The sequence below is a fragment of the Falco naumanni genome, chromosome 7 (assembly GCF_017639655.2).
Source record: "Falco naumanni isolate bFalNau1 chromosome 7, bFalNau1.pat, whole genome shotgun sequence".
NCBI lineage: Eukaryota > Metazoa > Chordata > Aves > Falconiformes > Falconidae > Falco > Falco naumanni.
Window position 1 is genome coordinate 3,516,208 of NC_054060.1, and position 14,189 is coordinate 3,530,396.

The 14,189-nt window shown below is 47.8% G+C and overlaps 1 protein-coding gene across 1 annotated transcript; it reads left to right on the forward strand.

Moving 5' to 3' along the window:
• The first annotated feature begins 694 nt into the window (after positions 1–694).
• On the forward strand, positions 695–13,170 carry WDR76 (WD repeat domain 76). Its single transcript, XM_040601796.1, has 13 exons — positions 695–802; positions 1,142–1,459; positions 2,303–2,395; positions 4,031–4,086; positions 4,773–4,896; positions 5,658–5,759; positions 5,846–5,889; positions 5,981–6,134; positions 7,946–8,098; positions 9,516–9,730; positions 10,217–10,369; positions 11,943–11,996; positions 12,774–13,170. The coding sequence occupies exons 1-13, from the start codon at positions 734–736 to the stop codon at positions 13,027–13,029; spliced, it is 1,791 nt and encodes a 596-aa protein (XP_040457730.1). The 5' UTR covers positions 695–733; the 3' UTR covers positions 13,030–13,170.
• Positions 13,171–14,189: the final 1,019 nt, after the last annotated feature.

Sequence of the window (14,189 nt, forward strand, 5' to 3'; positions counted from 1 at the left end):
CTCTGGAGACCGTCTCGCCCAAGCCCTGCCCCAGCAGGCGCTCCTGGGGCAGGCTGCAGCTGTGCCCAGGTGGGTTTTGGGTGGCTCCAGAAGAGTCTCTACAACCTCTCTGGGCAGCCTGTCCCAGTGCTTGGTCTCCTTCAAGGTGTAGGGAGGTTTTTCCTTGTATTCAGATGGAATTTGTGAGGCAGTTTTTGCCGGCTGCGGGGCCCCACTGGAAAGGGCCTGGCCCCATCCTCTTGACACTCACCCTCACCCACCCGTAAGGTATTTGCAGACATTGCTCAGGCCTCCTCTCCAGGCCCAGCTCTCAGCCCTTCCGCATCAGGGCAAAGCCCCATCCCCTCATCATCTGCACAGCCTCCCCCAGACCCTCTCCAGCAGCTCCTGTCTCTCCCCACCTGGGGACCTCCCCCGTTTCAGCCCGTTTCAACTAACCTCCCTGTTAAATTTGCTTTTTCCCTCCTGAGCCTGACTGCGGCAATTACAGCCCCCGCGCTGCCACCCCGCTCCCGGCACCGCAGCCTTGGATCCCTCACACAGCGCCCCGGGCCAGGGCGGGCTGTGGGGCCGGACTCAGCCCTCGGGCCCCGCGCCAGCCCGGCGGCACCGCGCTGCGGGAGCGGCGGCCGCCAGGGGGAAGGCGCCGTGGCCGGAAGCCCGCCCGGGCCGCCCCTCAGCCGGAGCGGGAAACGGCCGCTCCGCCCCCGCGCCCGCCCGCCACTCGCCCGCCATGGCGCTGCCGCAGACCGGGACGCTGGAGCCCGAGGGGCTGTCGCCGCGCACCCAGCAGCGGATGCAGGTCTGGGGCGGGTGGGGGCCGCCGTGAGAGCTGCCTTCCCGGGGCGGCGGGAACCGGCGCGCTGGGGAGAGGGGACGGCGGGCTGTAGGGGCCGCAGCGGCCGTGGGGAGGGGGGCGGCCGAGGGCAGCCGTGGCCGTGGGGAGGGGGTCCCGGGGCCGTGAGGAGGGGGGTGGCTGAAGGGCCCGGGTCCCTGAGGAGAGCGGCGGCCGAGGGGCGCCGGGGCCGTGAGGAGGGGGCGCCGGGGGGTGCCGGGGCCGTGAGGAGCGGGACGGGCCGGGCGGCGGGCGCGGGGACGGCCCGAGCTGCGGCTCCCGCCCAGCCCCGCTTTGCCCCCGCAGGAGTCCACCCCGACGGGGCCCGGCCAGCCGCGGCTGAGCCCGCAGCGGGGCGAGCGGCGAGCCGGTGGGGCGCAGCAGCTGCGGGTGCTGCTCACGCCGATGGCCGTCGCGGGCCGCCGCATGCCCCAGAAGCGGCTGCTGGGCGCCTACGGCGGGGCGGCGGAGGGCAGGGCGCCGGGCGGCAAGCGGCTCTGCCCGGAGCCCAGCCCGGAGCCCAGCCCGGAGCCCAGCTCGCCCCCCGGCAGCCCGGCCGCCAGCGGCTCGGACGGCGTTTTGGACGCGGACAGCGACGGGAGCGATGGAGGCGACGCTGCGCTGGTGAGTGCCCGCCCGTGGGGACCCTCCCCACTCGTGACCGCGCGGGGCGGCTGCCCGGCCCCGGGGGGCTTTTCCGAAGCAGCAGCAGCGTCAGGTGGGAGTTGTTTGCGCCTGGGCTGCAGCAAAGGGGGTGGGTCTGCAGTTCTCAAGGTGCGCGTTCATGGTGTTCATAAAAGTAAAGTTAGAAAGTGGTTTTCCTCTTCATGTATTTTTTTTTTTAATATCTCTGGCTGATAGTACAAAACTCTATTTTACCCTTTCAGAATGTCTTAAGGGATGAAAAAAATGCTCTTGCTGTCAGTCAGGGCGTATAAAACGCAGTGGCAAAAGCACCAGTATGTTCTAGTGCTGTCAATAACCATCTCCCAGGCATTGTTACGGGTGGATACAGTCATAAGATGCAATAGTCTTGTCAATGTTCACTTACGTTTAAATCATCATTTCACCTTGTCAAGTCCACCTTCCCCTCTATGGCAGATAAAAATGATCTAAGAGTGTATTTCATTCATCTGTAATGTTTGCTGTGTCACTGAAGTTCTGTTTATTCAGTCACCTTAGTTTTGTTTCCGTTCTAGCAAGATTTTGGTGAACTGCTCTTTTTGTGGAATTAATACTAGGAATAAGTTTTATAATGTGAGCTAGTGTCTATATGGACAAGTTTTGGGATTGATACGGGCTCACCCCGGTTTGCATAGGGGTTTGTGTTTGTTTGTTTACAAATATATTGAACCACTTCTAAATAATTTAGACAGTCGATTTGGAGACTCACTTCCAGAAGCCTGGGACATCTCTTGCAGGCCGTGTAACTGTATGATGAAGAATATTTGACTTTTCTTTTTGTAGGATGGATACTCACAGTTATCAGCTTACGAAAGGAAAAGACTAAAGAACATTACAGAAAATGCTAAATTCTTCGCTGCTTTAAAGTTGCATAAGGTTCGTATAGATTCTAAGTAGCATCAAAATTAGTTTATTACAAGTGTGGTAATTGTACTGTCACCCTTCTTGTTGTGAAACCCTTCTCTAACAGTGGCAGGTGTGTGAGGAAAGCCGTGAAAATTTCCTGAGACATCAGGACTGCCCTGACTGGATAAAAAAAATGGGGGGTTGTGCCGCTAGTTACCTTTTTCCTAGGAGGGCGAGGCATTGGTTAAACTTGACAAGAGTGAGGAAAGCAAAATCCCACTTGTATGGTATTCCATGGCCGCAGCACCCAGCCACGCTGGTGCCTGTGGTCCCAAGAGCTGCAGAGCCAGCAGCACCAGGCCAGGTGACACTTGGGTGAAACACTGACGTGAAGGTGGCTGTGTGTGTGTCGCGGGCAGCATGAGCGTGGTATGTGCCTCGCTCCTATCACTGTGCTCCCATCCCTTCCTTGGGCGCTGTGTTACCTGTGGAGGCTGCTGAGCTCTTGCAGGGGAGGCACAGTGCCCGTGGGTTAGCTGGTTGCCAGCTGCCTGCCTGGCACGGGAGGGTTCAGCTCACCGCCCTGGCTTTGAGAGGCTCTTGGGAAGAGCCTGCAGGGCATGTGCACACCTTTCAAATGCCCCCAGGGGTGGTGACTCCACCCTTCCCAGGGCAGCCTCCTCCAGGGCCTGACAACCCTTTCGGTGAAGAAGTTTTTCCTAACATCTAGTGTAAACCTCCCCTGGTGCAACTTCAGGCCGTTTCCTCTTGTCCCATCGCTTGTTACTTGGAAGAAGAGACCGACCCCCACCTCGCTACAAGCTCCTGCCAGGCAGCTGCAGAGAGCAGTAAGGTCCCCGCGTCAGCCTCCTTATCTCCAGGCTGAACAACCCCAGCGCCCTGGGCCACCCCCATCAGACTGGTTCCCCAGCTCCGTTGCCCATCTCTGGACACGCTCCAGCACCACAGTGTCTGTCTTGCAGTGAGGGGCTCAGAACTGGACCTAGGATTTGAGATGCAGCCTCAACCAGTGCCCAGTACAGGGGGACAGTCACTGCCCTGGTCCTGCTGGCCACACCATTTCTGATGCAAGCCAGGATGCTGTTGGCCACCTTGGCTACCTGGATGCGCTGCTGGCTCATGTTCAGCTGGTTCCTGACCAGCACCCCCAGGTCCTTTCCCACCAAGCAGCTTCCCAGCTGCTCTTCCCCCAGCCCGCAGCATTGCGTGGGGTTGCTGTGGCCCACCTGGCACTTGGCCTTGGTGAAACTTGTACAGTTGGCCTTGGCCCATCAATGCCCGTCTTCAAAATGTAATGAAGAAGATGCCGTGAGTGGAGGCCTCTGTGGTTACAGGTTCTACTTTAAATGTCTTTCTGTGTCTGGTGTGTAGTATCTAGAGTATTTTCTTTGTTCTGTGTAAAGAAGGGCCACAGAACGTCAAGACTGTACTGTGCTCCTGCGCACTGTTTGCAGAAATTGGGGAATTCTTTTTGGTACGTGGAAGCGAAGCGGTCACAACACAGCTTGATGCTTAAAAATCCCTTTTCATTATTGTTATAATTACAGTATAGTTTACTGCAGTCTTTAGGTAATTGTATTTTATACAGGCTAATCTTTTATGCTTGTTATATGTATTTTTAATCTTTTCTTTTTTCTCTTCAAGTCAGCTGCAAGACTTTACCAAATTACAACTAAAAGACAATCTCGTGTCACCAAAAGGTAAAATAACTTTGTATGAAATTTGTGTCACTGTTCCTTTATTGCCTTTTAGCTTGTTTAGCACTTCCATCTGCCCATACCCGATACTGTGAAAAGGGAGAGCTAGTGAGGAAGTCTCCCTATAAAGATAAATCTGAATAACTGATTATTTTAAGCAGTATGAATTCATCAACAGGTAGTGCCTCTCCTCTGCCATTGTTTGGAAAGAAAAATGACAGTATTCATGTCTTTTTTTCTCAAATTACAGAATTTGTTCTTTTTGTGATATTTGTATTAAGGTATTTCAAGCGCACTACTTTTTGCTGACAATACTTTTGCACGAGGGCTTAAGAAAGAAGTGTTAAATGATGGAAACCAATGATGGGAAAGTGTGGGAAGGAAAGAGAGGGGGAGAACTAGATGCAGGGGATAGGGTAACCGATTAGTGTAGAAGCAAAGACATTTAAAGGTGCCAAAATGGTGCCCAACAAAGCAGAAAAACGGGCTTAAGTCCAAATAAAGAATAAGATGCATGATGAAAGAAAGTGGAAAAAACTTTAAGTGAATCAAAACTAGTTAGGCTGTAAGTCTGGGCCAAGGTGTTAGAGCTATACTTCTGAACCTACCCTAGAGTCTTGTACGTATATGCAGAGGACTTAACATTATTTAAATGTGTCTGTAATTTTGAAATGTTTTAATTGTTCTAGAGATAAGCCTAAAAAGGTAGAAGATGAAACAGTACGGCGAAGATCTATGCGTTTACAAAGAGTAAAGCCGTCAGGAATTCCAATGCCAGAGATGATGCCTGCCCAGCCAGGAGCAGGGGAATATGTAAGGCTGGGGGAGGTTAGAGGAGATACGTGTGTGTATACACAGCAGCTTTATAAAAACGGTGCTGGTGAATTTGACTTGATAATACTTGTCATTGCTGAGCTTGTTGTAAAAACTCTTAGACATTTGGAAAGGCGTGTTATACAGTGGCAATAATAAAACGTAAATTCTTTCACCCTGAAGCGTATTGAATAGCAGACTTCCCATGTCCTCTCTGAAAGTTAGTCAATATTTTGTGACTCAGGTTGATGAAATAGTGCTGTTTTGGATGATCAGAAGGGTCCTGAGGAAAAATGTTATGCATTTTTCAACAGCCCATAGATTTGAGCAGTTTTAAATTCAAAGTTTTATTATGCTGTTTTAATGTTATTTCCCTGTAACTTTTGATCTGCTTTATTTTCCTTTGAAATATTTACTACCTTTTTGAAGTAGTTATATAGCAACAAGTAAAAATTTTATTGCTCTGAAAGATGGGAGTTTAAATCTTCCATGGTGCTGCAGAATAAAGCTAAATCTCTGTAATATAGTTCTTGAAGATCAACCTTACTGGAGTGTGAGAACGGAGAGGAAAAAACAATTGCTGTGCCGGTTTGTCTTTGCTGTTGGGTTCAGTGAAGTTCTGTTTATCTATTTAAAATATATTGGTGCAAACTTTTTTTTAATGTTTATGTGTTGTCAGAATATCTGGTGTGTGGAAAGTAACAGTTCCCCCGATTTGTCATTTTAGTTTTGAGTTAGGAAAATTTCTAATGTCATTCCAGCCTCAAGTTCCAGCCGGACCTTTGCCAATGGTTCAAGAAGATCAGATGGAGAACAGTAAATTAATGGAGGAGTTACTGACTACGTGGATGAGGATAAGTGAGGTATTACTAGTTACAATTCGTTACTTTTGGATAACGTAATTTAGCTTGGGTTCTAATTCTGATAAATATTTCCTTTCTATCTGTAGATGAAAGCTAATGATACTGAAAAGCGCACGCCTGGCCTGCAAAGGTAATCTGGAGACAGCAGCTAAAAACTGGGTATTGTCTTGTTCTCCTGCTTTCTTCTCTTGAATAGCTAACGTGTTGGTGATGTTGTCTAGATACCAAGACAGCCTGAACAGAATGGTCCTCAGTGAAGATAACATTAAAAAGGTTGTGAAAAACCGAGTATGCTCTATGGCTATCCATCCTTCTGAAAGCCTTATCTTTGTGGCAGCTGGAGACAAGTCTGGGCAGATTGGTCTCTGGAATGTGGTGAGTTGTTCGTGTGCTCTTCACCTGGCAGAGCTGTTTGTGGCAGGATGAAGGCAGATATGGCACAGCCTGGAGTGTCATTTTTGTCAGGCTCACGATGGTATTTTAAGTCTTTGGCCATTCTTACGGAGAACACGAGGGTGTCTCTTAAATTGAGGCTCACCAGAATTGCTTGAAAGGTCTGTCTGGTCCTTGGCAAACCCAGGTTTAATGGGAGGAAAGGTTGCACTGCTAATTTGGCAGGGCAGAGCAGAGCAGAAGAAAATGGATCGCTAGCTGAAAAAATATTATCGGTAAGGGTTACAATCGCAATTCACTGTTGAGAAATTCAGGAACTTGCAGCAATACCACAGCTAGGTTTTGGAGAGTGAGGGGAAATGGGTGCTCAAGTATTTGGTTTTTTGAGTTTGTACAAATTTTGGGTAGCTGCAGTGAGTCACTGTTTTTCCAGACAGCAGAGATAAAATTGCTATGCCAGTATATCTGCTGGCACATATTTACCTACATTGTCTCTGGAAAATAGCTTAGCATTTGGTGCTTTGAAAACTTTTGAGGGCTTTGCAGATAGTCTCACTGTTGTTTCTGAATTGCCTTAATTACTCCTGCAGCAAGAATTTTTATTCGTGCCCTTGACTTACACCTATGTAACCTCTCTCCACTTTGGTCCCACATCATGCAAGCCAGCTGCTTGAAGTTCACACACATGCAGATTTTCTTTTCATTTTTTGCAATGCCATTAACCTCTCGAGTTTCGAGTCATTTCTGCTTTGACAGCTTCAGGAAACTGATAAACTAAATTCAGCTCCGAGACTCTTACTCAATTATAAGTAAGTTTAAACTGCTCCATGCAATTTAGAAGGCTCTGCAGCTGCGGTTGCTGCCTGTTGAGGAGCGTGATCTGGTGATGGGGAAGACAAAGTCTCCGAGTGCTGCAGGTCCTCTGTGGCCTTGCAAAGATGTTTCAGCGGAAGCCTAGAATTGTTGAAGATCCTCTTTTCCCTGGTTTTGCTCTCCCTTTTTTTCATTTTTCTGAAGTGAGTTTGACTTGACCAGGTTTGGGGGCAGACTGATCTTTGTGGAATGAACTGGTTTTACTTGCTCCAAAATGGTCCGTTTGGTTTCTTTTAAAATAACAGAGCTTGAATGATGCTAAAATCAGAAGAGATGTAGGAGATTCTGCTTTACATTCAGTTTGGGTCACTATAATTTAGCTTGAGTTCTAAGTAACCTAATACTTACATATTTTGATGTAAAAGGCATATGTATAGTCCTCAGTAAGATGTTCAGCACTGGTAATTGAGAAACCAATTCTGTCAGTGAAAGAGAGCCAGATCTCGATGTCTAGATACAGCATTGTTGACTGCAGTGACAAGTGCACTTAAATTACAGCAGAAAGTTGCAGCTTTTCCTAATTGAGAAACGGAATTCTGAAACGGAGAGTAAATTCTTAGTGCTCTTTTGAGCACAAGCACAATTACTTGTGTAGCAGAGAAAATGGTAGGGGGAGGGAGGCCGGAGCCTAGCAGTGCTGTGTTGAGTGTCTGGGCGAGGGCAGTTCTCTCTCCCACGCAGAGGTGTTTGGAGGCTGTTTGGGTGAGACATCAGCCTGGGCAGGCTGTGCCCCGAAGCAGGCTTGCTGTTGTTACCTGTGCTGGTGTCTCCACGCACCAAGCCCCCTGCTGCCTCCTCCATATCCAGAGCAGACTGAGAACATGTGAAAAACAGAGACTGTACTTCAAAAGTTGCTGTCATTAATAGAAGTACCTACAGTGATTAGCATCTGTGTCCGCTAAATCTCACTTGTTTTTCAGGACTGTAAATCTGAAGCAGCAGCCTGTGTCTTCATTCCACATAGCTATTCGGTCAGCTGCATGCATTTTTCTCCGTTCAATCCTGCTCACTTGCTGTCTCTAAGCAGCGAAAGTCTGCGATGCGGCGACGTCACTAAAGCTGTCTTTGATGAGGTGAGTGCTCCCTCAGTTGTGCTGCGTACTCCTTGGAAATCTCGGAGTGCACTGCTCTGAAGTTTTAGTCTCGTTGTACCCAAGATGTTATTTGTTGGTTGTTTTGTTAACAAGAAAGTTGAAGATTCCATTTCTGCAGGGACCCGTGAAGTAACCTTTAATTAACATCATAAAAATACGCAGATGCTTCCTACTCAATAAAACATAGTAACAGCTTGGGTACTCCCGATTTCCTTCCTGCAGAGACAGTTGCAAGTATTGAATTTAATTTCCTATCTCCTACGTGCCTCTCTTCAAAAGCATTACCTTTTAACAATGACAAACGAGAGCGATTTAAAGAACGACATCTTACAGCCCACCCCTGCCCAAATACACATTGTAAAACAACATAAAGCATGAGCTGACTTTGCTTTTCTCAGGCTTCAAGTGAGCAAAATGCTGTGACTGTCTCCGCGGTGAGCCAGACAGCTGAGCTGAGGAGCTTGGTGATGCTTGCTTTGTTTACTTGCTTTTGGCAGATACATCTGCATTGATCAGCTCTCAAGGGTTGAAAAATGTAACAAGCTGCAAGTGTTTAAAGCTTTTTTTCCCCCGGCCCTTCCAGGCACTGTCATTTTGGTGGGGTTGTAGGCAGGCCAGCTGCTTGGGAAGTATCTGCAATTGGTTGGTCAGGAGGCCGGGAAGGTCTCGGGGGGGGGGGGGGCCTTGCCCTTTGGGACAAATGCTTGCAAGAACATGTCTGGAGGTCAAGGGAAGAGAAATGCCGTTCTCCTGCTGGGTTTGCCTTGTGCCAGCTTGCACAGCCTTGTGATACCTCTGGGAGTATTAACTGCTCTTGGAAAGGCGGCAGCTGCCAGCGGGGAGAGTCTGCGTGCCTAGAGAGCTGGAACATGGAAGCTTTCCTGCAGCGTTCTCGCACTTGTGGCTGATCGCTGCGTTGAGAGGAAACTGCCATGGGATAAGGTGGTTTGACATCCTGACTCCGATCTCCCAAATTACAGGAAACCAAATTCACATTTCTGCACCTGACTCAAGGTTTCTGTAGCATCGGGGACTGAACGGCGTCATTAATCCTCAGTCAGCATGTGCCTGAGGGTAACAGCTGTTTGACTGCTGGAACATAGAGGTGATAGTGTCTTGTAAGAATTCTAGCAGCGAATGCAGAGTGTGTTGATTCCAGTTTGTTTTGGATGGCTAATCATCTCCTCTGTAGAAAGCTTACCAGTTCTACAGGAGCGTTCCTTCATGGAGAGCTGCAGCAGGAACTAACAAATGGGGCAGTCTCTGTTAGTATTTTTAGTATATCAAAAAGGGAGAGCATGAAATCTACAGCCCATAGAATGTTCTGGGTATTGTTAATAACTCTGTGTATCTCATCGAATAGTTCTGGTTACATTTGACCTTTTTCTGTGCTCAGATATGGAGAAGTGAGGAAAACTTGTCTTCCTTTGACTTTTTGGAAGATAATGCCTCCACTGCAATAGTAGGACACTGGGATGGCGATGTCGCTGTTGTGGACAGACGGACCCCAGGAACATCTTCTGAGCTTTCTGCAGACATTGGCTTCAAAAGAACAAGGACAGTCCACGTTCATCCGGTGAATAAACAGTATTTCGTTGCTGCTGGCTCAGTGTACGTATCTCAAAATGAACGGCAGTTGTTCTGTATTTTCAGCGTTCTGTCTGCACTGGTGCCTGAAGTCGGCTGTAAATGGCACGTTGGGAGGGCAGGAGCAGGAGCAGCTGCTGGTGAGGCAGACAATTTGTCAGCCTCAGTGCATAGTCAAAGCTTTCTTGATCATTTTAGAAAACATGTTTTTAGTTCTTGGCAGGATTTAAAACAGGATACGCTTTGACTTCCCTTCAGCTTTTAGTAACAGGTACAAAATGGTCTTTTCTGTCACTGGATTTTGGCAGATCATGGTGCAGAGAGATTTTAATGAGCTCCTGGTCTGAGCTGGTTCTGGTGCTCTCAAAGTCCTATGGAACCACTGGCCATTTGAGTGCATATGCACGGCTGGAGTGAAGTTCTAAACAGCTCACAGCGTTGTTCGGTAAATGGAGAATCATTATTTAACTGTTGCCTTGTCAGCTGCGCTCTGTGTGGTGTGTGTTGCAGGGATGTTTGTATTTATGATGTTCGATACCTGAAGCCCAAGGGGAACAAGCCTGTGAGCTCTCTCAAAGGACACACGAAAAGTGTCGCTTCAGCGTATTTCTCGCCTGTCACTGGGAACAGAGTTGTGACAGTGTGTGCCGACGATAAGCTGAGGTAAGGCAGTGTGGGAAGGAGCAATCTATGGAAAATGTCAACGGGTGGTTTTGCATTGCTGTTCTTTCCTGTCTGCATGACCCATCACTGAGAGCTTTCTGTCTTTATCGCTTTTTTGAAAAGTGATAAAGATTTACTCGCATTGGCATTTTTAATGTTGTTTTTCATCATTTTTGGGTGGGTTGTTTTTCTAATTCTCATTTTCCTGAAGAACATTTAACAGTGAACAGTAAAATACACAGGTACTGTTAGTCTTTTAAAAACAAACAAACAAAACCCAACAAAAACCCCAAACCCACACAAACAAAAACCAGCCAAAATCCTGGCTTATAAATATAAATTCAGAATGCTTAGAAACTGAATTTATTTTTAGCTGCTGGTACTTAAAATTATGATGATATCAGCTCTTTAGTAACTGGTCTACCATTTGATAATTTAAACTGCTGTGAGTTGTGTTGTATTAGAAATCTAGGGGGTTTTTTTTCTACTTTGTAGTTTTGTGACCATAGTTTAGGTGATCTGTTCATGTAAAGACCTGGTTGCGTCTGCGTATTCGCCAGGTACATGTTTCTAAGTCCTGGATTGTATCAAAGACTAGCAGGTACAAATTGGGGGGGGGGGGGGGGGGCAGTGAAGGCCAGGTTGGAAGTCACGCCTCTGCTCTGGAGACTGCCCGTTGTTTTAAAAGGTGGGGTAAGTGTGTGCATTCTGGAAGGGATCTGAATGTGGTGCAGTTGTTGCAGTATTAGGTGTTTTGTCTGGAAATTGGATTTTCTTTCTTTCCCCTTGCACACACACAGGAGAGAGCTCTTTTGTGCGAGTTCTGTGTTGCTGTAATGCTTTCTTTCCTGTGATGTGCTTACTATATATAACGAAGGTCTGCTCTCCATCGTGAGCTTGGTTACGGACATTGTAAATCCTTGGTGCTAAGAGAGCGAGCCTCGGAGTACAAAATGGTTATGAGTAAACCAGGATGTTTGTGCTTGACAGACTGGAGAAAACAGATACGGGTTCATTTATTCGCTGCCGCGGAAGAAAGCAAGCGGCTCTTAACTCAGCAGCTCGTGGAACTTTATGCCCTTGCAGGGTGGGATCCTAGAAGCTTATCCAGGTGAAGGAGAGCCTAGAACAGGGGATCTGTTGGTTTGTCTGTCAGTGGAGCGCACACCTGCCTGAGGAATTCCCGGCACCGCAAGCTGTTAGTGCTGGGGGTTCACTCAGGCACGTGTTTTGCCTTCTCTTGTGTCCTTCTCGGGGCAGCCTGTTTGTGCAGCGACTGAGCGGACTCGAGCCTGTCACCTGTCCTAGAACTGTTCTGGTGCTCTTCCTGTAACACCTTTCAGAAATAATGACCTTCAATTCTAGCTAAAAGCAAATCCAATTAAAAAAGAAAATTTAATAATTTCATTTGGAATGTTGGCACTTGTATTTGGGCTAGATGTCTGTGTGCGGTTTGTCACTGTGGTCCAGAATCTCCTGTCGTCCGGCCCCTGTGCTGATACCTCCTTTAGGAGGAGAGGGTGGCCTTTTTTAACATGTGCGTGTTTTATTAACACGCTGTTTTGTCTTCCAGGATCTACGACACCACCTCTTTGTCGCCAGCGGTCACAGTTCTCAGTACTGTCAGGTAAGCGGAGCGCGCTGGGGCTGAGGACAGCGTGCTGGGGCTGTCCTGCTGGGGGCTGCGCGGTGCCGAGGGGTCGCTGGCGGCTGTGGGGGTGACAGCAGCCAGCTGCCCTCCTTGCCTGAGAATGTGCTCTAGTCCTCGTGAGTGCCAGCAGTGGCTTCTGTGCCGAAAGCACGGCTCTGAGCGGTACGGCCCGCAGGGAAGCTTCGCTGCCTTCCTGTGGGCTGGGAACAGGCCGGTTTGTGGCTTCGGAAATGTGTTTTGTGTCAGAATGCTCTCGCTGTGTGCGCTGTTGAAATACCAGAGGTTACTTCTTACCAGTAAATGCGTGGGTTTGGGTAGTCAACACTTGTGACACCTTTGTGCTCCAGAAGGGCCGGTTGTTGTCAGTGTTGGTTTGCTAAGGAGCTGGAATCAGATGAGTGACTGGCTTGAAAATTCCTAGTTTATTGAAAGGCCAGATCTGTACTTGTGCTATTTTTACTGAAATCTGTGACCGTGAAGTGTAACCACTTGGACTAACAATCACTTATGTCGGAGTACTCTCTGCTTTACCTCCTTGCTCCGTTACATTTCCTTGTCCATCCCACCCGTGGTAGGATAGCGACGAACGGCTCCGAGCAGCTCGGGCTGTCCGGTGTGGGACAGTGCTGAGCGATGGTTTAGGAGGGCGGAAGATGGACTTAGGCAAATAGGACATAAATGAGGACACTTAAAAATACTGGGTTCAGTAAGAGGAATGTTTCTCTCTTTCTCTCCCTGTTTGTTTCTCTGAAGTCATAACAATAACACAGGCCGCTGGTTAACCAGGTTCAGAGCAATCTGGGACCCTAAGCAGGAAGACTGCTTCGTGGTGGGCAGTATGGCGCGTCCGAGGCACATAGAAGTCTTCCAAGATACCGGAAAACTGCTGCACACTTTTTATAACCTTAACTGCCTTGCTTCCGTGTGTTCCATTAATGTTGTTCATCCCAGTAAGAACGTCTTAGTGGGCGGCAACTCCAGTGGCCGCCTTCACGTGTTCAAAGAATAAGAAAAGTGCCTCAGATATATTTTTTTTTTTTCCTTCGTGCATTAAATTTGTTTAATCCCTATTAAGCTGTTCCTAAGCTAACTGTATTTTCTCAGGGCAAAAGTGTATTTTAAAAGCTTTAGAATAAATCTTCAAAACTACCTTTGGCATTCTTGTCTTTAATTAGAAAAAGATACCGATCGTGGTATGACAGTTAGTTCATACCTAGATAGATACCCTTCCCTGATACTGAACTAACTTCTCAAAAAAAAAAAAAGACGGGCTGCTGTGTATGAGGCACTTAATGATTCTCATTAGCGAATCCGGAGCACTTCCGCTCTGCTGGCTTGTGTGGTGTTAAGGCTGGTAGGAAGTGTCGAGTATCTGTGTCTTGGGCAAAATCTGTCCCGTAAGTGAGGTGCCTTGTTAAACCTTCCTGGAGGCAGAAGGAAGGCGGCCGCGGGGCCGTGCCACCCGGGGCAGGCGGGTTTCGGGCCGCAGAGCCAGAGCGGAGCGTCCTGCCCCGCTGTGCTGGTGGCCTCAGCGCTCCTGATACCGGTGAGTGGGTTCACCAAAGGCCACGTTCCTCACGGGGTTTGAGCCGAGTCTTTACTCAAGTGAAAAATAGGTACCGACACCGTAAATGCTGAACAAATCTTATACCGACTCTGGTTTTCATGATATTTAAATATTTATTTAAATTTAAAAATACTTTTCATGGCACCAATGATTTTATGCTAACTAAGATATTGAATATGTAGAAAAAGGTACATTTTGAAGGAAAAATGTAACTTACAGTATTTGGCACATGAAAGGTTAATTCCTAGATTTTGTTTTTTATGAAAACTAAGAAATTCACATTTTCAGGTATTTTACCATCTACTGCTTAAAGATGCAGTATGCTATGACGAGATTTTTTTTTTTTTCTTCTGATATAAGAATCTATGGAAACAACATTTTAATATAAAGACAGGTAAAACTAACAGGTAGTGAAACACAAGACATAATATGGAACATACAGGAAAAACATACGATGAAAAAAAATCACCAGTTCTCATGGTTTTGCAGTAAAACGCTGGGTGGAAACTGCAGAGGTAAAACTAGGGCCGGGTCTGCTGCTGCTCTAGAGGGAGCCCATGTAGGGGGTGCCAGGGTCAGGGCGTAGAGGCTGCGCTTTGGAG